A 25,798-nucleotide genomic window follows, 5' to 3' on the forward strand; every position below is an offset into this window, starting at 1 on the left:
TCAGGGGCCGGCCCAGTTTCCCTTCCCATCAAGGTCGCTCTCCTCAGCATCCTCCCTTGCACTAGCGCACCACCCCCTGAAGCTTCTTTCAAGGTTCCAGGTAGGTACCCCCTCCCCTGGCTCCTAGCCCAGGACACGCCCACCTCAGGAGGGCCCTGGCTGACCCCGCCCTGCCTCGGCCACGCCCCGCCCATGGCCTGTTCGCCCCCCCCCCCCCCCCACGACCTGCGCATGCTCCAACCCTCGTGGTTTGGCGCCAAAGGTCTTGGCTCACGACGCGCGACGCACGCGCTCGACGCTCGACGTTCGACGCTCGACGCTGGAGCGACTGGGCTTGGAGTTGGGGTTCCCAGTCAGGATCCTTGAGGACTAGCAAACACAGGCTGGGGTGGCAGAGATTCACCTTAGAGATCCCAGGGAGACTGTGGGTACGAGGTGGGTTTGTGGCAAAAAGGGAAAGCGAGTAAGAATCCGAGGGGCAGCCCCCCTTCCTTCCTCAGCCGATGTTTGGGGGGGCCTTGCTGGGCCCAGAGCTCCTGGCGTTGGGCGCCGCCCCGCGGCCGCCAGGGACTGGGCGTCGCCGGGATCCCACATTCTCCTTGTAAGTCAGGTCCTCGGAGGCATCCTCCGCCGCAGCCTCCTTGTGAGGGAATCCGCGTGGCGAACGTGTTGGGCAACGTGTTGGGCTGGCGCCCAGCGGGCGCCCCTGAGGGAGGTGTGAGGGTGACCTGAACCCCCTTCCCGCCTGGAGCCCCGCGTTAGGGCTGCTGCTCAGGCCACCCGCTGCTGCCGCAGAAGGATGGAGGTTCTAGAATCTGGGTTCAGCGAGAGAGGCAACGAGTACTAACCGGGCTCTCTAGGGGCGGCGTTCCAGAAGGTTCCACACGCGCTTCCCATTTGCCTCGCTGTGTGCAACTGTTAGTGCGCGGGCTGCAAACCTGCGCCTGGCGCTCAGCCCCCTTCGTGGCTGCCGCCCTCCCGGCGTGCTCAGGGAGGCCAGGAGCAGCCCCAAAGACTCGGGCCTCCATTTATTCTCATGAGCTTCACAGTGGCTGTGCGAGACGGCTTCTAGCTGAGTGACCTGGCGTTTCGCCGTTGGTACTGGGCGTCCACCATCATGGTTGATCTCAAAAAAGTCGTGAAGCCAGTAAATACTAAAAAGCAAAACGATAGAGTTTCAAGACAGCCTGTTGGTAATTTGCAAGAAGGAAAGCCTTCATCATACAGGAGAAAAAGAAAATTATTTATTAAGGACGGGCTAAGCTCCGGCTGTGAGGGAGGCTACAGATGCGTTAGCGTGACCAGGAAAGGTTAAATAGCAATCGGCCATTCTGAACATACGAGACACAGTGAAGGTACGTTAGACAGTGGTGGCTAGCTATGTAACAATCAAAAGATAAAAAGCAGTTTTGAGGAAAGAGCCCCCGTCCACAGACACACACACACGCCAAAAAAATTTCTCCTACTGGGCTTTCTGGTCCTTGGTGACTTTGAAGTAAAATCAAGGTCTCTGGATGTGACACTACTAGGATGCTTCTTAAATAACATTTCTTATTTCCCCAGACTTGGCTGTTTTTCTGCTGCTCGCCTTCCACTATGAAGGAAGACCAAGTTGTACTGGAAGAACCAGGTTTCCAGGATGAAGAGGTGTGATCAGAATGTTGAAAGATGTAGACATTCAGTCATCCCACACAAAAGAAGTTCCTGCTCTCCTAACTACTAGTTTTAGAAACTGCAAGTAGAAATATAGTTTTGGAGAGAGGCACTATCACAAATATGTAACAACTTGATCTGCAAGGGGTGCCAAGGTTAGCTACTGAGCAACTGGCATGAAAGTATTTAATAATGTAACAATTAGTATGGGCATCCTGGTACCTATGCCTATTGGTACCTGATAGCAGAGGAAGTTCAAGGTCTGGTGGCAAAGAAAGTTGAGAAAACAGATTTAAAAACAGGTTAAATGTTGTTTAATTACTTGAGTTGAGGTTTTAAAAATGTTGAGAGGCCATCACAAAAGTATTGGCCTTCCCAGACCTTGCAACACTGATACTTGGTCAAAGTAAGATACTTGGTCATTGAAAAAACAGTTTTGATTGTACCTCAGGCTGTCTGGGGAAGTGGTATTTGAGGCATTCTGTAGTGACTCATAACAAGTTGATTCTTTAAAAGGTGTGAAATAGCTGGATATAAAGAATCAAAATTCCATTTTTTTTCTGTTCGGTATCTTTTAGGAATCTTTGTTTCAAGACATTGACCTATTACAAAAACATGGAATTGTAAGTATTTTTTTTTTCCAATGCTCTGTGAAATTGGCCCATTCAGGGTTTCTCACCTTTGACCCTGGTGAGATTTGGAACTGGGTGATTCTTTGTTGTTGGGGCTTGTCCCTGGCATTTTAGAATGTTTAGTAACATCCGTGGCTCCTCACCCCCACGTCAGGAGAGTAGCACCCCTCTTGTGACAACCAAGAATTTCTCTAGACATCATTCAGCAGCACCAGGTGGAAGGTTGCTCCCTCCAGGTTGGAAACCACTAGTTCAGCGGGACATGGTCAGAGCTATCTACATACACTGTCTTCATCAGTAGAAAATTCAGTTCTGTCAGGTGATGAGCATAATGATGCTTGCAGAAACCCAGACCTTGAATAACAAGCTGGCTGAATTTCAGCAGCAATCAGCTGAGAGTAAAACTTCTTTTTTAAAGCCCTCAAAAGTTGGATTTAGAAAGTTGGAGAAATAAAGTCTGGTCCTTTAGGGGTGTAGTTATTTGCATTCTCCAAGAGCAGAAGAAGAAAAAAATTTAAAGAACATATTGGTAGTGAAGTTCTGTAGAAGAAAGGAGCTGAACTGAGGGGGTGAATGTGTGATAAAATTATTGGTTTTTCTAACAACAGACTTTTCTTTCTGAATTCTTGTTACATTGCCTTGGTCTCACTAACATTCTTGGGAAATCAGGGCACAGCCAGAACATTTGGCAGCATGCTGAGAATGTTCTACTCAGATATTTCGAGAACATTTGGCTACATGGTGGGTGGATTCCACCTGGCTGCCTGTATAAAATTGGCATCGTGGTGGAAGGAGATGGACACAAAAGTACAAGACATAGTATTGGAGTCTTTCAGGCTGGCATTTTATCAATCTGCTACACTCATTCTTTATTTACAGAATGTGGCTGACATTAAGAAACTAAAGTCAGTAGGCATCTGTACCATCAAAGGGATACAAATGACAACAAGAAGAGCCCTGTGCAATGTCAAAGGGCTTTCAGAAGCAAAAGTGGACAAGATTAAAGAGGCAGCCAACAAACTTATTGTAAGCAAATCATTGTTTTAATTTAGAAGGTCTCATCAGTGTCTTTCTAACCTTTCTCATTCTGAATGCTGAATGCTAGAAACTGCTGGGGGAACTCTGATTATATTATATGCCTCATATTCATCTTTCATCACTTCAATTTCAGAGCCGCAGCTCTTGAAGCAGGGTTTAAGAGACAGAGTAGGAGGAAAGTAATTCATTTTATCGATATTTTTGTCCCCCTTTTCTTGACCTCCCCCCCCGCCTTTATTTCTCTGCCTTTCCTTCTCATTTTTGTTGTGTCTCCTCAGATATTATGTCTGTGGGTATTGCAGAGCACACATAGCATCAGAGATGTTGGTCTCTCTTGGCATAGGCCATTTGATAAGACAATTGGATTAGAAAAAGACCAAGTATGAGATCTACATCAGTGCTGGTAAGGAAGATAGATCAGAATATGCTCATCAAAGCAGCTCAGCTACAGTGTCCCATATGTTGTGGGACTGTGAGCGGCCCATGCGACTGAGTCTCCAGGTGAAAACATTCGCCTTTAATTCTAGTTTTGTGTAGAGCTTCTGGGGACTGCTGGAGGTACCAGCTGTGGGAATAGGCATGTGCAGGAAGGTCATCAGCAAGTCTCGTTTGCAGAAGCGCAAGTGTCTCCATTTCGACACCTCTTTGCTAGGACCTCATTCTACAGGTTCTAGACGGGATCTTCACCAGCATCCGTTTGGTTTCCTTCCCAGAGGCAATGAGCGTGATGCAAGTGGGGTGTGGTCCTGACCTCGGAAAGGAGCCGATAGAATTGCTCTGAAGCAGCTTCAGAGTAAACTCAGGCTGTGCATCCCACAGGTCAATTCCACAACTTCCAGGTGTCTGAGGAGGCTCTAGAGCAGTACCCATCTTCTTTTTTTGGAAATTAAATCCCAATACTAAAGAAAAGAACCCTCTCCTTCTCAAGCACCTCTTCCTACTCCCAGAGTTTATCCTTTTTAAGGCTGTGTATTCTTAGAAAAAGATATTGAGAGATTAAGATAAAACGAGAGCGAGGACAACCACTTCATAGCATAGTGGTCATAAATATTAGTGTGCATGAGAATCACCGGGAGTGGCTAGTAGCGCATACACAGGTCCAGGAACATTGACGCAAGAGAGGACCTGCCCCCACCTTTGGTCCTCAGTTCTCCAGCGTTTCAGAAACACTTTCATAGTATAAAACAACACAGAGGGAAGTATATTGGATCACAGCAGGGCATTGTCTTGCTGCCACACCTGTAGCTCATTATTTAGCAAATAAGTACTATATCTACCACATGAAAAATACTGTCTCACCAAGAATAGAAATGAATTTCTGTGCCCCTTGCAATTTTTAGCTCTAGGGAGGTGTGACACTGTTGAATGAAATCAACTGAATCATTTAGTGAAATGCCATTCTGCTTTATGCCATAAATACATCTCATTTAATGTTTATAGTTACCCCTAAAGACACTGTTATTTCCATTTAACCCAAAAGAGGAAGCTGAAGTTCCGCAAAATTAAACCGTTTACCCCACCTCGTATAATTAATAAATATGATCACGTTTTGAATCTCAGTAGGGTGGCTCTGGAGCCTGTGTTCTAAACCATGATCTTGTGCTGCCTTCAAACACAAGTGATTGCAACTTACATGTAGTACTTGATAGATACCTTGGTAATCAAATATATGATTTTGGGCAGCATTTGAAAACCATCATCTTACACCCTTTCTGAACCTCTCCTCTTGTCTCTCTGCAGGAACCAGGGTTCTTGACCGCATTTGAGTATAGCGAGAAGAGGAAGATGGTTTTCCATATCACCACTGGGAGCCAGGAATTTGAGTGTGTCTCTCATTTTTTATCACCATTTTGCTATTCCCAGAACATGCCAGATACACTCTGCCTCAGGGCCCTTGCACTTAGCATCACCTCTGCCTGGGACATACTTTCCTCAGAGAGCTTAAATGTCCACTTCTTAATGAGGCCTTCTCTGATTGCTTTACGTGAAAAATTAAGCTCCCCACCATCATCCTCTGCATTCCTGTTCTCTTTCTGGATGTCATATTTTTTATCCAAAATATGTGACGTATCATATAATCTACTTATTTATGTGTATTATGTGTTTTTTAAATTAGAATATGAGTACCACACAGGTAAAGGATTTCTGTTATTTTGTTCAGTGCTTTACCCCAAGTACATAGAACTTTGTGCTACATTGTGCTACATTCTCTAGCACAATCTATTTGTTCGGTAAACATTTGTCATTAATTAAACAAATCAACAATGAAGTGAGTTGAGGAAATGCAGTCTACTCTACATTCCTCTTGGAGATACACAGAATGCTGGCCTATTAAAAGAATCTAAAGTTCTGCAGTAAAACAAAATACTGACTTAACTTAGCATTGTCTCAAATTTTAAAAACTATAGACCTTTTTTTCCAAGTATCAGGTAAGGAAAAGTCTTTGACAAATCCTACCCCAGATTCAATCGGGGTCACCATCAGGCTGGTCAGCCAAACAGTGTGATTCAAATGACAGCTGTCAGTTGATAGTTTCCAGTTGCTTTACCACTTCGTGGTGAAAGAATCACCAGCCTCGAGAAAGTATCGCTGTTGGTTAAGGATACCCATGTCACAAAGACCCATGTCTTAAAGACTTAAGATGAAACACCTGTCAAGGAAATCTAATATACACTAAATTACAGCCCTCCAACTCAGCCTCCACTAGTTTACCTAAAGAGCAGGACCTGGCTAGCTTTATGGGGAAAATCCCCAGTTTGCTACTCAGTCCTATCTTGTTTCCACATTGTCCCTTATAGGACTCTGTGCAACTGGCTGTCACCCCACCTCACAGGCACAGTGAGGCAAGGTACTCCTCCAATCTGTGGATTGGTTTCTCTTAAGTAAAGGACATCAAACTCATTACTAAATGGTTTTACCTATGTCACTTGACACTGTCATTGTGAGTTTTCTGGTCTCCTTGATGTGTTTGGGGTACAGAAAAGATTATCAGGATCTTAATTTTTAAAATATTAAAACTTAATATTTGATTTATTAAAATGTTATATTTTCCTTTCAGGAGCAAGTCATTTTAAATCTATCATATTTTAAGGTGGATTTGTTAATATGGTTAACTAAATTCTCTTAAACATTTAAAATTATAATTAGAAATTTCATTTTACATTTCCTTTAACAACTACCTAATTATTAAAATCTCCTAGGTACTTAAATGTCTTGTAAATCTAATAATTTAAAATTACAAGTATAGTGAGTTCAGGCACACTTAAATATTCAAATACTGCATATAATCTCAGTTATCAATTTAGAAACTTCAGGTCTATATCATTTAATTAATTAGAGGCTAATTTGTTATTATAAAAAAGGTCAAATTCTCTTAAACTTTAAATGTTCTGAAATACCAAAAACGCGCAGATATTCCAAAATTTAATATGAAAATAGTAATCTGTGGGTTTGATTTGTGTCTATTTTTAAATCTCCCTAGATTTAAAAACACTATTTCTATATTTAAATCTGAATTTTCTTGAGTTTCACAAAGGGAACAATTATGCCATTCCAAATAACTTGGGTATGCTGTCACATAAATTTTGTGGTTGCTTTTTTCCATCTGATTAAGATTACATGTCAACCAGAAATTTTTTCTGAGCTTTTCCAATGCTATATAGGCTTTTAGGTGATTTTTGTCAAGGTGAGGAGGAAAAGTTCTCTAATGGATTGTAGGCTTATAAGACCTCTAAGTAGATGTTCTCCAAAGGGGGTGATTTCTTAGCCCATATCCTTTATAGATTCAATTTATGAAGGTCAGTATCTAGCTTTTTCTTATTATTAAAGACCATAATCCTATGCCCTCCCTTGTGGTGGAAGGGGTTAAAGCACAGCACTATGAAGCAATCCACAGCCACTGAAGCACAAGTTTGATCCCCGGCCAGGGAGTGACCCGTATGGCGCGGCTGACCTGTCTCCCTGCTGCTCCTCTCAGCAGTGTATTTCAATGAGTCTGCCTGTTCTGTCCCCCACTGTGTCTCTGCTGACTCTTCTCACCCCTCCCACCTCTGGCCTGTACTCCAGTTCTTGTATGCATAAATAAATCTTTAAAAAAAATAAAGTCCTTAACCCTCACTGAATTTAGATAACTTCCTACAGTTTCCTCCATATAAACTTAGGACATGTATATGTAGAATTATTTCATTAACCATCTCCTAGAGCTTTGTCTGATTTGTGATGTAGCCCAAAATTCACACTCATAGAAACAACAATTTTTTTTAAAGTGCCCCTTCCAGGTCTCAGTAGAGTTGACAATATTTACTGCAGATGAATTTGTTTAAAATGAATGTGTAAAATTTGTAGAAGATGAATAAATGAGATAGTGACTTAGTGTAGGTCTTTTCACATCAAGAATATTAAATGCACAATAACACCGAGTTACCAATTAAATATATGCTGTCCATATCCTACATTTAATCTAACTGCTAGCATTGCATATAACATCTTTTAATATTTCCTATTCTGACATGTTCTTCACAGAATTTGGTTGAGTGAGATAAGCCAAATCATGGTGACAATCACTGGATTCTCCAAACATGTATTTGGAGAATGTCTCAATATATTTTAAAGGTTGAATAATTAGTTGACTTAGAAACATAGTCCCAGCACAATAGGAGTAACCCAATTAGTAGCAAGACTATTTATTCAAACTCCATTTCAGTTCTAAAGAATAATGAGACCTAAGGCCTATTCAGCCCATTTTCCGTTGGTAGCCAGAAGTAAGCACAGCAGGGCTTATTATAAACTGTTGTGTTGACCCACCTGCCCATACACAGTGGAACCTGTGATCTAAACAAAGGAGTGTCATTTGTTCAGCTCAGAACTTTTCATGTTGAAAGGCTGGCTGGCTGGCTGGACAGACAGGCAGACAGTTGCTAAGGATATTAATACTGTCTCTTCTTGATGTCTCTATTTCTGTGCCTGTTGCAATGCTTATTTTCTATTTCCAGTAAGTTGCTGGGAGGTGGAATTGAAAGCATGGCAATCACAGAAGCTTTTGGAGGTAAGTAGAACCTTAATATTTTGTTATATGAAAAGATTATATAAACATACACACATACTCTGGAATGTATGAAATCTCAGTTTTTATAGTACAGAATCATTCTGGGCTGCAATTAAAATTTACTCCAACCGTAACTGATGGATTTTGTGGAACACATTTTAATGTAGTGCCCTTGTTTTATTACATCCTGATTAATTTTTTGGCAGTATAGGATTTCTCCCCTCAGGTGTGGTGACAGTAGACCTCCCACCACCAGCGCCTGTCATCCTCCACCACAGTTGTTTTCACTCCTTCTCCCTTCCCCTCCAGGATGCCTCGGGTCTGTGGTCCGTTTCCAAGGGTTGATTTTAAAGTTGGGCTTTGTCTGACCCTCTGTTTGGTTTCTGTAATAGTCCATATTTAAGTGAAATGATAATGGATCTTGTTGGCATTTTTCATCTTTTTACCTCAGGCCTATAGAATATACTTTTCTCTCACTTCTTGGAAAGGTAGTTGGAGAATGAGATTAATTTTTCTAGAAAATGCATGTCCCATGAACAGAGAGTAGATTTTCTCTTTTCTGATCATATCCTCTGTTTCTCCAGAACAGTTCATACATAGCTGTGTACTCCCTTGTGCCTGACCAGTGCTTGCAGTCCTCAGGGAGCTAGATCTGTTGATATTTATGTTGACTTGGAGAAATAAGTCTTGCTTTAGTGGCTTACCTTCTTGTGAGTTTACTGATATTTGTGATCCTATTGCTTGATCTGTGGGCATTCAGTGGTGAGTGGGAAGTTTTCATCCAAAGGGAATTTGTCACTAATATGAGACCACTTCTGATTCCCCTTGATCTCGGTTACTGGGACAACCTCAAGCTTTCCTTCTGATGGCAGGCTCTGATGTCTTTGCTTATGTAACTATTCCCAAGGAAAACTTGGTTTAATTTTTATCTCAAGGACAGCTTGTAGGGAAAAAAAAAAAAAACCCTTCAAATAGTCTGCACTATCACTGTTGTGACGAGTTCAGTGCCTGGCCAGGGTGCTGATCTGCAAGTTGTGCAGCAGACCTTTCCTGTCTTGTCTGCTCCTCCCCTCATGAGTGTATTTTAATAAATCCACCTGTTCTGCTCCCCACTCTGTCTCTGGTGAATCCTCTCACCTTCACAACTTCTGGCCTGCACCCCAGGTCTTCTATGCAGTAAAAAAAAAAAAATCTTTAAAAAAAGGTTTGTTTGTTACTAATATTCGTAATGCACAATTCACTCCTTATGCAGCAGTGGTTTTGTGTGAGTTCTGACAGAAAAGAAAACTATACCTGCTTCCATGTTTTAATCTATATGAAGATATCTAAAAACTATACCTGCTTCCATGTTTTAATCTATATGAAGATATCTAAAAATTCTGACAGAAAAGAAAACTATACCTGCTTCCATGTTTTAATCTATATGAAGATATCTAAAAATTAACTGTGGGTTTTCTATGTTTTACAGAGTTTCGCACTGGAAAAACCCAGCTCTCTCATACCCTCTGTGGTAAGGATACATAATAGCAACAAAAATGGCAACAGATATCTAGCAATCACTTAACTGATCTGCTTTGCATACTTTATATAGTTTCATGTAATCTGAACCAGTTAGCAAGAAGCTCAGACATTTGGTAAACTGCCTATCGTCGCACAACTGTTCCTGGTGGTCTCAGCATATAGTGCATGAAGTGATGCAGGGTGTGCTACAACAGAGTGAAAACAGGAAGGAAGTGGGCCAGTGCGAGATCGGTGGGGAGCGGCATTCAGTCTCAGTTTTGGCCAGTCCATCTTTTCCATACCTAGCTATAATGATGCCACAAACCTGTTGAGATCAGAATTCCTTATTTTCCATAGGATAAGGTAGACCCTAAGAAAGACTTAGAAACAATTTTTTTCAAGCAGAATAAACAAAAGTATGTTCCGTTACATCAAGGTGTTATTCTGCATTTCTTTGATCTCAGCAGGTGGAGGTTAGCAAAGTGTCAAGCAGAGCATTCTAGACTTAAAACTCCTGACCCTAGTCTGGCTCTACCACCAGTAACTATGTGGCCTTGGGCCAGTTTATTCACCTTTCTCATTTTCCCCATCAGTAAAATAAGAACAGTGGTACTGCCAAAGGTCGGGGTGTTTTGAACGTGCATGAACTGAATATAAAGTATTCCTTAGTATTAGCTACTACTACATATAAAAATTACATTTAAAATTAATGGAATACATTAATTGAAAGGTTACTTTAATTACATAACATACGTTATATTTGTTATTATTTCTTATAGGAAGAAAGTGATATTTAAATTCTACTTCTTTAAGAGAACGTTCTCCTAATTCTGAGAAATATTGACAGTCTTTGTTGAATTACCACTATATTGGCAGTGCTTTTCCCATTGGTTAGTAATACAAAAATATAGCATACTCTTTAAACTGTCGCATCATAATTCTTTGCTAGATTGATTGATGAGTTCCAACAGGCATAAACCCATGTTGATTTATATATTCATTTGTACAAAGTTTATTTACTCTCATTATTATTAATTTTTCTTTGCTTCCTAGTGACAGCTCAACTTCCAGGAGCAAGTGGCTACCCAGGAGGAAAGATTATCTTCATTGATACAGAAAATACTTTGTAACCCTTTAATTTAAACAAGTTGCTGACTTAGTAGCGGGAGATGTGAGATAATAATGTCACCATAAAAGATTGTTTGAAATATATCATTTTTGTAATAATCTCATAAACCAGCAATAGTGACAGAGTCAAAAGGAAAACAATTGCAAGTTGAGTTCTCAAATCACTTTATAAAAACGGTTTAACTTTTCCACATGGGTTTGGTATAAAATTGATAAGATATACTGTTATTGACAGTCTCTCTGTTAGAGACAGAGACCGTCTGTTCTAGCCCAGTTTTGTTGCCTCTAAAATACACTTTGCTGTTAAAATTTGAGAACAGTTACTTATATATAACTGAAAGATTCTTATTTCCTTTCTTCATTATGGTTTCTTGCATCCCCATTTTTTCCTTTTTGTTTTGCTGGAGTTCCTACTCAAGTAATTCCTTCTGAAAAGTCATCCAGGTGGTAAACTTTGAGCCCTTGCATGTCTGAAAATGCCATTATTTTGCTCTTGCTCTTGAATGTAATTTGACCAGCCATAGAGAAATTTGTGTGGTATGTTTCTGTCCTTCAGGCTGTTTGCCTGCTCCACCCCGCCTCACAGTTTGTCTGAATCATTTAAAGCCTTTAAAACTTTTTTTTTCTTTTTATTTTTTTTAAGATTTATTTATTTGTGCATACAGAACTGGGGTACAGGTTAGAGGTGCAGGGGCAGTGAGAGGCTTCACCAGAGACAGAGTGGGGAGCAGACCAGGCAGATCAATGAAGTCCACTGATGAGGGGAGCAGCGTGCGGGTCAGGAGAGGTCTGCCGCGCCATGTGGTCCCCTCCAGGGCAGGCAGGGATCGAACTCATGCGGAAGTGGCTTTAGATTCTCAGTGCAGTGCTTAACCAGCTGCGCCACAAGGGAGGGCCAAGACTTTCTTTTCTAATGTTTAATTACCCAACTTAGAACACTTTCATCTTGATCTATTTTAGAAATTCCTACCTAAAATGTTCAAGTAGAAGGAAAACAATCAGAGAACTGTTTGCAGAAGACCTTATTCGGAGATACTGGGCATGAGAAAATTCTCAGAGACTTCTAACCCAGGGAAGGTGTATGGGGCCAGAGCAAGAGGAACTCAGTTGGCATTTAGCTAGTTTCAGAAATAATTAAGAATGGCTCTTAGAAAGGGAGATTATTAGCAGCCAGTCTGTGGGGAATTTGGATTTTATCAATTACGGAGAAGTCATGTGCAAGCGGGAGTAGAGGAACAATTGGGAAAACTAGGACATGTGAGGTGCACAGAGGAATGTTCTCAACCTTTCAGTGTCGCTTACACGTAGACTTTTCTCTCATATTTTTCTTTTTGTATGTTTATATTTTACCTGTTTGCTGGCCTGTGACGTAGATTGTCTTATAACTCATTATCCTGCACAATGCTTTGCATTGGTAATTAGTTAATATGGTAATTGATTACCTATAGTAATCAGTTAATACATATTTGTAGGTTGATTTAAATTTTCCTTCACCGTTCAGTGCAGCTTTTAAACCCCTAACTATATAGTAGTTGTGTTCTATGAAAACTGATGTAGTAAAAAATGTTACTGACTCTTCCAACTCCTTGCTTTGATTTGTCCACCAAAAACAACTACAGGGTATATACACTAAGTAGCAATGGGAGATACTAGTGGCTGTTACTGAAGCTCTCAAGAAAAAAAATTGTATCATGTGTTAGGCTGTATCAATAGATGGCTAAAGGCTGTATCAATAGATGGCTGAGGAGTCTTAAAGGCCATTTAATTCAGCATTTTATTGAGCGATTGGAGCGTCACAAATAAGATGATGATTGGGCCTTTCTTCATAGTTACACTATGATCAGAGTTACAGAAACATTGTAAACAAAGTGAACCGAGACCCCAGACATACATTTTATTTTACCTTAGAAACTTACTGTTGGGATTGGCAAAGACCTAAGATAAATTAATTACTCCGTTTTAGTTTAGACAGATATCACTGATTATTAGTATCTCTCAGAATATCTTTGCAGGCAGACTGAATTTGCCTCTGTATGAATTTACTAATTTCAGAAAACTATCTCCTTCATCTAACTTGTAAAGAAGGTAGGTTAAAATATAACGAAGCCCAGAACTCTAGATTAGAGATTCTAACCCTTGAAGTAACTTTTTGACCCATGAGTTGATGTAGTCAAATTTATTATTTAGTGGCAATACATGATTAGCGGCATATTAAACTATTTCATATGAGCAAGCAAGGAGTATGAAGAGTTAATTAATTCACTTTGAAGTGACTTGAATTATAATTCAGTGATATTATCTTCCTAGAATAGATCTATTTTTATAGAACTGAGAACAAAAGAGACTCACAAATCTTAGTTTCTAGTTTTTCTCTTGTAACTGATTTGCGGCATAATCCTGAGTCATTTGCCTAACCTGTTTGTCAGTGTCCTCATTAGTAAAATGTAATATAGGCCATAACAGCTAGCTTCCAAGGTTATTTCAAAGACTAGAAAACTTAGTATTTAAATTCACATGACTTCATTTCTGTGACTGCCATCACTACATAGGATATTCTTAAATTGAGGGATTTATGAAAAATAAAATCTGGTATAGATTTTAAGTGATTAGTAGCATCCTTCAATTATCTTTGCAGGTTCATAGTCTTACCTCTGTTCAGTTCCTTAAGGTGTTATTGTCTGTGGCTGTCTAAATGCTTTTTGGAATCAACTTATTGGCTCCTTAATCTTGGCATACTCCAGCCGTCCAGATCGCCTCCGGGACATTGCAGATCGCTTCAATGTAGACCACGACGCAGTGCTGGACAATGTGCTCTATGCCCGGGCTTACACCAGTAAGAGCCCCGCGCCTGGACATTTGGGCAGCGTCACATTTGGCAGCACTGAGTGCTACTTACATTTTGATACAGCTTTTTTATTTTACTTTCCTCCAAATTAATTTAATCTACCAATTTTTATCACCTGGCAAGCCTTAGATATTAAAATACTCTCAAATTATTTCTTACTCTGTGTCTTCAAACAGAGAGTAACATTATTTTTAGAATGTTAAAACTGTAGAATTTGGCGAGTATGCTGAGGCAAAATATAAAATCATATTTAATGAAATCATAAATAATTAAGAAGATCCTTCAGAGGCTCTTTGGCCTGCTTCCCGGGGACACAGATGATCCTACTGTATGCTTGATCTAGCTCTTACAGCATCTCTCACTGCATTTCCCACCAGGTGAACATCAGATGGAGCTGCTAGATTATGTAGCAGCAAAGTTCCATGAAGAAGCTGGCATTTTCAAGCTACTGGTACAAGCTTTTAAATAATGCTTACTCAGGCAACTTAGCAAATTTTTTTTTCTGTTAATTCTGATTAAAATTAACTCCTCCCATTTCCAAATGAAAACCTATTTTTACATTAACCCTGTGCAGATTATTGATTCAGTAATGGCACTGTTTCGAGTGGATTTCAGTGGTCGTGGGGAGTTGGCTGAACGACAGCAAAAGTTGGCTCAGATGTTGTCACGACTCCAAAAAATCTCAGAAGGTAGATTTTTTAAAAATAAAATGGCGCTATCATAATAGCATTTGTGACTGTTTCCTGAGTAGTCTTTGTAGAGAAACGCAGAATAATATTAGGAGGTAACACATTTTTTAAAATCTTTATAGGAGTACAGGTAGTATTAAATCAAAAACATTGACTCTAACACGATAAGATACCTAAATAATAACTTTGTATTATAACCAATGAAAAAATAGGAATGTGATCTTTTTGGTTATAAAATAAATTCATGGCACATTGCTGCTAAACTCTGATATCTAAACCACGAGTTTTCTGTATTTCCATTACCTTCTTTTACTTTCTCAATCTTATGTCTTGATGCAGAATACAATGTGGCTGTGTTTGTGACCAATCAAATGACTGCTGATCCAGGCGCAACAATGACGTAAGTCCCAGTTATTTTGCTTTTGTGTTTCATAGAGGTTAATATCAAGAGAGTCAGAATAAAAGAGGACAGAGCTCCAAAGTGACCTGTCTCCATGTGGACACAGACTTATCAAGCTCATTTGGTTGCACAGTGCTCATTACTTTCAACTTGCAAATATGACTGACTGGTTCTCCAGAATCTCTAGTTCTTTATAGAATAACACAACAGTTTAACCATTTTCAGAAAAACTTTGTGCTGTAAAGGATTAAAATATTAGAGGATGATTAAAAAAAGATCCTTAAAAAAAAGAAGGAAAGAAGGTCCTAGGGAAATAAAATTGTATTTTTAGCAACATTAATAGCTTCCATTGCACTGATAACTGATAACTTGAAAACAAAATGCAGACTCTCTACAGTAGAAACCGGTACATTATTTGTGATCCTATGAGAGAAATTCCCTGCTGGAGGAAGCAGAATTGCAGTTCACACAGGCATATTCAGAATTTTCTTGAAGTAATTGTGTGCACAGCAGACCTCTTGATGGCTCCACTTGAGAGATGCACTGAATGGGAAGAGTAGCAGAGCTAAAAGGAGGGTGATGGAAAATTTGAAAAATGGTAAGTTGCCACCATCAGTAGTTTTGAGCATCATATGCCTGAGTAAGCAGTCAAAATAACCTTGAATCTACAATATTGCTTTTTAAAAGACCTTTCAACATTTTATTCAAAAAAAATTTGTAACTAAAAAGTTAGAAAACTCATATAATGAATACACATGTTATTCAAATGGGCTCATCAGTGGTTAATGTTTTGTCATATTTTTCTCTGTGTGTGTGTATAAAGTCTCACTCTCCAGACTTCACTCATATACATACATACACACATAAATGTACATAAACATACACACCTGTGTATATACAAGTATAATTTTGGTGAACTATCTGACGGTTTCCCCCCGAACCACTGAGAATTATTTGCAGACACCATAACACTTCATAATGTTTCAGTATATATCTTCCAAGAACAAGAACATTTCCTGCATAACTATTGTATAATTACCACACTCAGGAAACTTAACATTGGCATCTTAATGTTGTCTGATATACAATTGTATTCAATATTTCCAGTAGTCACAATAATATCTTTTATAATTGTTGGGTTTACTTTTCTCCTATTCAGGATCAAATTGAGAACTGTGCTTTGCAGGTAGTTGTCACATCTCTTTTTTTTTTTAATTTATTTATTTATGCATACAAGAACTGGGTTACAGGTAAGAGGTGTAGGGGCGAGTGGCGGTGAGAGGCTTCTCCGGAGACAGAGTAGGAAACAGAACAAACAGAACAGGCAGATGGACTGAAATCCACTGCTGAGGGGTGCAGCGAGGAGACAGGAGAGGTCTGCTGCGCCCTGTGGGTCAGCTTTTTGGGGAGGGATTGAACTCAGGCTGCAGTGCTACTGATAACTTCCTAGTGCTGCGCTTTAAGCTGTTAAAGCTAGGGAGGGCCCAGTTGTCACATCTCTTTTGTCTTCTCTACCTAGAGTGATTCCTCAACTTTTGATAGACTTTTATGACACTGATGTTTTTGATGAGCACATGTGAAGTGTTTTTCAGAATATTCCTCAAATTGGAGTTGATTTTTTTCCTTATTATTTAAAATGTTAAACAGTTTTGGCAGGAAAAGTGATACTGTGGTCTTCTCAGCTTATCATATTAGGAGGTACTTGATGGCAGTTTGCCTCATTATTAGTCATAAGTTTGATCATGTGATTAAGATGGTGGTAAGAGTTCTCCATTACAAAAGACCTTTTCCCTTTTGTAATAATAAATAATTGATGAGGTGATGCTTTCAGACTTGTGTAAGTTTTCTGTTCTACAGTACATTTATATCCTCTGGTGTTAGCACATATTGAATAGTCTTGCTTAAATCAATTACTGCTGATTGCAATACAGAGTGATGCTACTTTCATACCAAGCTAATGCATCATGTAGTAGCAATTAAATGAGTTATTGATACACATTAGAAGATATTTGACATGCTAATATAAATCCCATAAATGTTTGAAATAAATGTCTCTCTTTAGCCAGTTCCTAAATTGTATCTTCTGCAGTTTGATTTCTCTCTCACTTTTCAATAGTCTTTTATGAATATTTTCTACTTAATCTTAGAAGATTCCAATGTGAAAATATTAACTACGTAAATAGTATTAAGAAAGTTTAAGAGGTTAAGAAACGGGAGATGAATAATTTAACTCATTCAATAAATTATTTATTAAAATACTACTATGTATCAAGGTTTTGGGAACTCACAAGTGAACAAAAGAGACTGTGCCTTGACTCCACACAGAACAACAAAAGAAGTCTATCTAGCTCAAAATTTTAAAGTCTTAGTAGGTCACACATTGTAGCCCTTGAGTGGTTAAGGCAGTCTTCTGTGTTTTAAGGAGTGTCTTTCATACACAGGACATGAAGTACTTCACAAAGAGAATAATTTTAAACTGAAGCGAAATGGAAGATTTTTAAGGCTTTCTTTAAAAAGAGAAAATGACTCATTGGCTCAGAGGGAGGAAGTGGGTTGCATTCAAATAAAACAGTACAAGTTAAAGAGCAATGTTCTTTCTTCAGGTGTGGGGAGGGAACATTGAAGAGGCCAAAGCTGTCGATCTAGAGTTGGAAGGCAAAGGGAATCAGTGGAAATTAGGTCATATAGGGGTTCTACTTCTTATATTTGTAAAAAGTTTCAAGAACAGTAAAATCATTTTGAATTGACTCCAGTAAGACAATGAAAGGAAAAATATAGAGGTGACAGAAAGGAAGTAATTGAAGGATTTGGAGAGGGAGTAGATTTATAACAGAGGGGCTAAGTGAGGGCCAGAGAAGGTAACAAAGGCTAGTGCTTTCTGGGTTAGCATGCACTGAAACAGCTTGTCCTTCACCTGACTGTGAGAAAACAGGATTCACTAGAATCTGTAGGTTCTAAAGTATATTAAATTAAAACAATGCAGATTAAATGCATGTCTTCATATAAAGCACATAAATTACTACAACTAAATGAAAAAAAAACAGGGCAGAAGTAAACTAAATGATTTCAAATGCTATTAGAAAACCTCCCATAAAAAATATACATATATCTGTTTTTCAGTGTTGAGGAACTCCAAACTGCAGCTCGCCTGGGGCCTGTCAGAGAAATACCACTATAATTGGTATGAGTCCGCAAGTACTCTGACAATAATTGAGGCTTATATCCCATGCATTATACTTGATGGTGCATCCTATTAAAAAGGAACAAAATTACAGAGGCGAGGAGCTGCCATATGATACAACAGAGCAGTAGCTCCCAGATGAGGCTTACAGATACAGACTTTAGAATAGAATGATCCAGTTGAAGAGAGCTAGAGATCCAGAGTCAAAATATCAGCCCGTCAAACCCCACACCAAGGCAGATAAAAAAGGTGAGCAATGAATAAGACCCTGATGGTGCCACTTGGACCATTTTTAGGCTTGGAAATGTGCTGTCAGTCTTAAAGTTGTCCCCTCACTAGGTGATGCCTTTAGCATCAATAAAGAGGCAGTATGGTTAGATGAAAGTTAAACCAAAGGCACTAGCGTGGTGACTTTATGTGAGTCATTTAAATGTTTTGAACTTCCCTTTGTTCCCTGTCCACATTGGGGGAACTTAACGTTATTGATGGCTTCCCATGTGCCAGCATTATCTTCATTCCCCATCTTCTGTAATTCTCATGTTACCTCAACATAATTCAGTCTCTGTGGGCCTCCTCCAGTTTCTATGAAGCCATTCTTAGTATGTTGCTGCCTTCTTTCCCTACCCTTCTAAAAACCCAAGATTTCCTCTTCAAAATGCTGAGGAGCATATAGATTTTTCCATATATTTTGGGAGGAAACAGGAAGAGAAGGACATTTAACATCTTAAAGATGCTCCCTTTTTATAAAACCATACCTTCTCCCCAATTTTTTACTCTTTGGGCTGTACTCTTCTTTCATCTTCACTTAATCTCAAAGAATCCTCCTCACAAACTAGCCTAATTTGAAGTTGCTGGTTGGTCTGTTCTGGATCTTACCCTCAATAGTATATTATGTTATATCCTGCTCAAAGTGGTAAAAATGAAACAATCTCTCTTGATCTGTTATTCCTAATGTCCACCCTCTTTCTCATCATCATACTCCCCCATCCTCTGAGAAAAGGAGGAAAGAAGAGAAGAAAATAAAAGAAGGGGAAATAGGAGAATAGGCTAAAGGAAGGGTGTGGGCGGTTTTCTGAAGCTGTTTTTACTTGGTCAGAAATAGAAGTAAATTAAAGCCCTCTAAAAGAATGTAGAATGCTATTCCACCTTCTTGTACTTTACCTCAAGATTTGATTATCACTGCTAGAATATTCAAGAACTTCAGAGAAACTTTAAGAAAAGGTCTTGGTCTAGTGTCACTGAAAGAATAAGACAAAGCTCTATAGAATCCTGAACCCATGATGGACCAAGTACATTTTCCCCACAGCTACAGCTGTTATGCTGTTACAGGCTATTGGAAGTATAACGTCATCTTTTTTTTTTTAACTTTTTTTTTTAAAGATTTATATATTTATTCATACAGAACTGGGGTACAGGCCAGAGATGCGGAGGGTGAGAGGATGGAGATACAAAGTGGGGAGTAGAACAGACAGATCAACGAAGTACACTGCTGAGGGGAGCAGCGGGCGGGTCAGGAGAGGTCTGCCGCGCCATGTGGTCGCCTCCGGGGCAGGCGGGAATCAAACTCACTCGGAAGTGGCTTTAGCTTCTTAGTGCTGCGCTTTAACCCGCTGCGCCACCAGGGAGGGCCAACATCATCTTTTATGAATAATTTTTGAGGGCTTTTCTCGCCATGTCTCTCCTATATAGTTTATAGTAGTTTTGAAAGTTATATTATTTCCCCATTTAGTTCATTCGAAAACATCCCCTTTGGAGAGAATCTTACATTTGGGTTCTTCACCTGGAGTGAGCTGCAGCGAGCAGTAGTGCGCATGCGCTGTAGTGCCTCGATCACCAGGCCCTTGAGCCAGACAGTGGCTCCGCAGCAGAGCCGTGGTGACACATTTCGCAGCTCTGGCGTCCTGCTCTTCTTTAGATCCTCTGTATTCAAGGTTAGGAAGATTATTTCAACTGGGGAGAAAGCCTAGCTCCTTTTATATCTGCCTTTTTATTTTTATGAAGCATTGATGCTCAAGGTGAGGGGACAGGAGTGGAAAGGGTGCTTAAGGAGACTGTGGAGGCTGCAGACGAGCGGCACAGCTGGCTATGCTCATAGGGAGGGACCTCTAGCGTGGTTAGGCCATCTGGGAGCAGCATAGCTGTGAGAGCTCACCACCATGCAGCTAATCCTGACTATCCTTCCTTATCTCCTCTTAGGAGAAGGTTCCAGCTGATCTACCTTCTGTGGGAGCACCATTTTTCTGCAGAATTCTAACACTCTCCATGGTATTTTTATGCCTTCCATATTTTTAGTGCAAAAGTATTTTTGAGCACCCACTGTGTAACTAGTCTCCACAAAGCTAAATACTATGCGTAAGCTTAAGGAGCTTAGTACTATGTAATAGAAGAGGGGTTGAAGGGGAATAGTACTAAAGGAAAAAGTTGAAAATTTCTCTAAAGAAACATAAATGCAGTGTTTACAGGTTCAGAGTTCATAGCCCAGCTCAGAGTATCAAGACCTCAAGCAGCTCATCTGTATATCACATAGGATTTAGGATTCTAAGACCTCCAGAAGCCACCTGTAAGGTAGGGTTGAAGCGAGTCCATTAGGAAGAGTGGCACAAAGAATCTCCTGGTGGCCCAGTGACAGTGTCAGCACAATCATGGCTGCCATCTGTGTTCCATCCCGGTCAGGGAGTGACCCACAGTGCTCAGCAGACCTCTCCTGTCTCCTCGCTGCTCCCTTTAGCATTGTATTTCCGTAGATCTACCTGTTCTGCTCCCCACTCTGCTTCACCTCCCCACCCCCATACCCTTGTACTCTGGCATACACCCCAGTTCTTGTTTGTATAAGTAAATAAAAACAATTTTTTTTAAAAAAAAGAGTGACATTAAGCATTATGAGGCCACTCAGCTCAAGCATTTCCATCTGAGTGAAATGACTTTATTGCTTTACTACTGTACAGCTGGCGGTGAGGAGCAGCCAGGCTTATAGCTTCTCACTGCTGTCAGTCTCCGCTGCCTGGCTGCTTCATGACAGGTGTTCCTCCAGCACTAAATCTTGGCATTTGTTCTATGTGGGGCCTGCTGTCTTAACCAGTCCTATCCAGTTGCATCTGGGATCTTATGATCTGTAACCTCTGAGGTATTTAATCAAACTGTTTATATAGTAGACTCCTTTACCAGAGAGCATCTTACCCCCACCAACCTACAGTCTACATAACTGCACACCAGTCCACATCCTCAGACACCAGCCTCATGCTGAGAGCAACCAGCATCCTGAGCACCTTTGTAAACAAGCAGAATTTTTGAATCTGCTTGTAACTACTGTCTCCCACAGCTGAGGTTATTGCACTCTGTCGCGGCTTATTCTGATCGTGTTCACAGTCTGATTCTTTTATTGGTGATTTCAGAGCCTAGGTTTTCTTCTGCATCAGTTGATGTTATCATGTGTTTTCTTTCTCCTCATCCTGTTGATGTGGTGTATTCCGCCGATGAGTTCCCTGTGTTGTATGGTTCTTGCTTTCCCAGACCAGACTACTTGGTAGGGTAGTGTGCTGCTGGGTTCAGTGTGCTGGGTTTTTGGAGAATTTTTAGAGCGAGGCTTCTTTGAAGGGCTCATTCTAAGGTTTACAAGAATATTTCACTTCCTGCCTGCTGCATGTATCACTCAAGATGAATGTCAATATTGGTGACTACCTTGCAATCATAACATATTTTTGAATGCTCATGACTAGACATTGTAAGAGCTTGTTTATTCTGTATCCTACTTTAGAAGGATAAACTTTAGGCATCAGTGATAAAGACAAAGATATTTCTGAGATGATTCTCACTATAAGTGTATTACCAGTTCAACCTTGAAGGCGGCTTCCAAGTGTAGTGGTGAACCAGAAAGAGTCTCTCAGTCTGCTGTCATTACTTCATGGCTTATTCATTAGACTCAAATAGTACTTGGCACATAGCACATTAACAGATATTTCTGATGAATAAATAATAAATCCAACCCTTTTATTTTGTTAAAAAAAGATGATTTCTTAACCCTAAGAGTTTCCTAAAACAGTGAGTTATGTTCTTTTTGTTTTTTCTTTTTAAAAAAGTCAAATAAAATATGAACTGTTTGTCACAGGAACCTCATTAGCCAGGACTGAGCGGCAGTGGGGTATGAGGCAGCTCTACCTGCATAGTTTACACCTCTGCTTGTTGAGAAGACATGGCTGCCACCCTGTCACCCCCAGAGAAGGTGCCTTGTAACTACAGCTGCTAGTATAGTCACGTGACGAAACCTGAAACGTTTTTTGTTAATTCAGTTTTCAGGCAGACCCCAAAAAACCCATCGGGGGACACATTCTGGCTCATGCTTCAACGACAAGAATAAGCTTGAGAAAGGGAAGAGGAGAACTCAGAATTGCCAAGATATATGACAGGTAAATATATTCTTCTTAACCAGATTAGAACTGCATCTTCTGAGAGACCAATTACTCCAGTGGTGGAGACTGTGCAACGTTCAGATGTGTGCATTTCTTTCTCAAAGCTATTCCTTTTGCTAAGAAGTTCCCACTTTGCACAGGTACAGTTGATGAACAGATTTGGTCCTGATCTTCCAAAGCTTAGAGTGATGCCAAATAATGAATTATTCCCAATGAAAATGTGGTAAGTGCATGGAAAGCACAAAGCATGATCGGAATAAACAGGGTCTTCTTACAAGTGAGGAAACAAAGGCCCCACGCAGTTTGGTAACCACTGTCCTTTCTTCATAGAACTATCATCTGCTGAAACCCCTCAGGCTTCCCATCTTAACTCAGAACGAAAGCTCAGTGTCCACAGCCATTTCTAGAGCACCACATGAACGGCCTCCTCTTCGCCTGCACCCCTCTTCCTCTCTGTACTCCAACCTCAAGGGCATCTTGATCTTCTATAAACATGCAAGGAGGCATACTCCTACCTTAGATCCTTTGTGCTTCTTTTTCTACCTGAACAGACTAGTCTTTCCCCATACAGCTCTTCCTGGTGACCTCCAAGTCTCAACAGTGCTGGTCTTAATGTCCCCAGGATCTTCCTACCCATTTCCATAATTCAGTCTCCCTTTGTCAGCTCTGTTTTCTTTCCACATTCTAGTATATCATGTAATATATGTATTCTTTCCATTATTTATACTCTGTCTCTTCTTCCTCTCAAATACAAGTTCCACAAGGGCAGGAATCTTTGTCTATTTTTTCCACATACATATTTCAGGTACCTACAACAGGGATATAGCTGATGCTCAATAAATACCTTCTTTAAAAAAAAAATATCTTCTTAAAGAGTAAATGAATGGACTGGCCCCCACATACAACTGATAGAGGACACTACCAGGATTAGAGTCCATGCTGTTGGAATCTAGGCCTACACTTTCTTTAGTTGGTTATAGAAATGAAGCCTGTGTGTGTACTAGGAGTTTTTGACATGTACTTTTTCCTCACCACCACCACTTGGACTTTGGTGCAGGAAGGAATTCATGAGGGAGTCAGAGTAGGTGTTTGACATGAAACTTTATTGCAGGTGAGAAGGCACACTCAAGAGTATGGCAGATTCACCAGGGGATTGCACACAATGTATACATAGTAGTTATGAACAGAAAATAAGTTAATAGATGACAGTTATGAGTCATCTACACAGTTACCATAACCTGGATCTAATAACAGCACAAAGAGCAGGAAGAGTTCCCTCTCACAGTCAGGGTTTGCATATTTCTGTTTCTGGTCTGACCTTTCACCCCACTTTTAGCCATTCATTTCCAGCTGCTTGCAGTACTCTACATGAATGTTCGAGCTGTGTATTTCAATAGCCACACCTGATTTCTTCTTCCCCCCTTTCATGTACACATAACAGTCTGTTCTGTTTTTTAGCTTATATTACCCTTACTTGGGCACTCCCATCTTGCCTCTCCCAATTTTCTGAGGACACTCTTGCTCAGCCTCCCTGCAAGTCCTCTCGATAGAGTTCCATCACGTGCACACCGGAGAATTACTTAACTTCACATGTGTGTCATGTCAGTCTGTCTGCTAGACTTCTTAGAGACTGCCTTGTTTTTGTAAAAACTATAGGCTGAAGTACTCATCAAAGTATGACCTTCAAAAAATTAAAAATTTTATTTCTTGCAAATAAATTTGAAATAAACACTTGTCAAAGATCCTATTCAACTCCTTAATTAATGAGGAAACCCTGGGCCTTCCTGGTGGCACAGGAGTTAAGTCTCAGTGCTATGAAGCTGTCAGTAGCCACTGCAGTTGGCTCCCTGGCCAGGGAGTGATTCACAGGGCGCAGCAGACCTCTCCTGTCTCCCCGCTGCTCCCCTCAGTAGTGGATTTCAGTAGATCTCTGCTCTGTTCCCCACCCTTTCTTTGGTGAATCATCTCACCCCCCCTCCTTTGGCCTACACCCCAACTCTTGTATGCATAAATAAATATATCTTTTTTATTCAAATGATAATTTAAAGACCAGAAATTTATGTAGTTAGTCAAAGGAATGCTGAAATAATTTGCTCATAGAGGCAAAATCAGTTAAATTTGAAGTTGTCTTTTCAACTGGAGGGATGGCCATTGCTCTACCACACAATGGAATTCACTTCCATTACTATAGACCAGAATCATCTGTATTGCTTCAGGTTTATACCTCTGCTCCTATAGAGTTGTAGAATAAATCAAAAAGCAAAATTTAAAAGAACATATAATCTACAAATATAAAATGCCAAAGATTTTATTTAGCTCATTAATGTGGAAACCCATGAGATTCTCTAACCGGATCAAAGGAAAAATCTACCACACATATCTGGTTAAATATGGAATGCTGAAATGAATTGTTAATTAATAAAAAATGGGTCAGTAGTCCTCCTCACACCATTTACATTTTTGTGGGTTTCTGCAAGAATACGTTTCACTCAGTTTTTGACTACTTACAAAGTTGTAAAATAGCTCAAAGTCAACAAAAGACAGAGCCCTCACAGAATTAGATGACCTGAAGAATGTGCTGGACAAGCTGTGTTTTCATTGGAGGTATTTAGCGACCTTTCAGTTTATTTCAAAGCCTTTCACTCTTCCCTGCATCGCATAGTTCCTCTAGTCAAAGGAAGGGGCACACCCTTTCTGAATTAAAGAGTCCCCAAAGGCCCACTGCACAAACCCTGCCTGTGTGCTGAGAGAAAACCTAGTTACCCTCCCTTTACCGCTTTCTAAATTTGGGGTGATTTTTCTTGACATTCAGAACTGTACATGAAGAGGCTATTCAATAAATGTTTATGGGGGTCAGTAATACTTGAGGATAAATTGTGAGTCCACATTTAGCTGTACCGACTCTGAGCTGTCTCTGGAGACTCAGACTGATAGGAGTAAGGTGCCTGTGACATGAATACAGTATTTATAGAAATAGAGCTTTTTATAAACTCTGTTCTCTTGTATTCTGTTAGCCCTGAGATGCCTGAAAATGAAGCCACCTTCGCAATAACTGCTGGAGGAATCGGGGATGCCAAGGAGTAGGTGGAGAATTGATGCAAATTGCTTCTTAGTGCTTATTAGGAGCTGAAGAAATAGAAAAGTAGTCTCAAATTTCAGATCCTCAAGTAAGAGTTTGTTTTTTTCACGTGTTATTAAAGGAAAGTCAGCAAGAGATTGAAATCTTAAATTTATCTTAAAAGTCCTTGATTTATAATAACTATACATGTTAATTCAGGAATA

General features: G+C 40.1%; 1 protein-coding gene across 2 annotated transcripts; it reads left to right on the forward strand.

The window, feature by feature from the left end:
* The first annotated feature begins 387 nt into the window (after positions 1-387).
* On the forward strand, positions 388-25,798 carry DMC1 (DNA meiotic recombinase 1). 2 transcript variants are annotated; one of them, XM_004675657.1, is made up of 14 exons: positions 388-439; positions 1,564-1,647; positions 2,232-2,276; positions 3,165-3,311; positions 5,064-5,146; positions 8,315-8,367; positions 9,836-9,877; positions 10,921-10,993; positions 13,737-13,828; positions 14,218-14,291; positions 14,415-14,529; positions 14,869-14,929; positions 22,397-22,513; positions 25,531-25,798. In XM_004675657.1, the coding sequence occupies exons 2-14, from the start codon at positions 1,597-1,599 to the stop codon at positions 25,598-25,600; spliced, it is 1,023 nt and encodes a 340-aa protein (XP_004675714.1). In that variant the 5' UTR covers positions 388-439; positions 1,564-1,596; the 3' UTR covers positions 25,601-25,798. The 2 variants fall into 2 exon arrangements, with proteins under 2 accessions (XP_004675714.1, XP_004675715.1); XM_004675658.2 differs by lacking the exons at positions 388-439; positions 10,921-10,993; positions 13,737-13,828 and having other exon boundaries at positions 1,454-1,647.

This window comes from Condylura cristata, unplaced genomic scaffold (assembly GCF_000260355.1).
Source record: "Condylura cristata isolate star-nosed mole 26May11 unplaced genomic scaffold, ConCri1.0 scaffold00004, whole genome shotgun sequence".
NCBI classification, from domain to species: domain Eukaryota; kingdom Metazoa; phylum Chordata; class Mammalia; order Eulipotyphla; family Talpidae; genus Condylura; species Condylura cristata.

Coding starts and splice junctions, on each gene's coding strand:
- DMC1 (XM_004675657.1), top strand. CDS start 1,597: ATGAAGGAAGACCAAGTTGTACTGGAAGAACCAGGTTTCCAGGATGAA. Junction 5,147..8,314: donor ACTGGGAGCCAGGAATTTGA/GTGTGTCTCTCA, acceptor TTCTATTTCCAG/TAAGTTGCTGGGAGGTGGAA. Junction 14,530..14,868: donor ACTCCAAAAAATCTCAGAAG/GTAGATTTTTTA, acceptor GTCTTGATGCAG/AATACAATGTGGCTGTGTTT.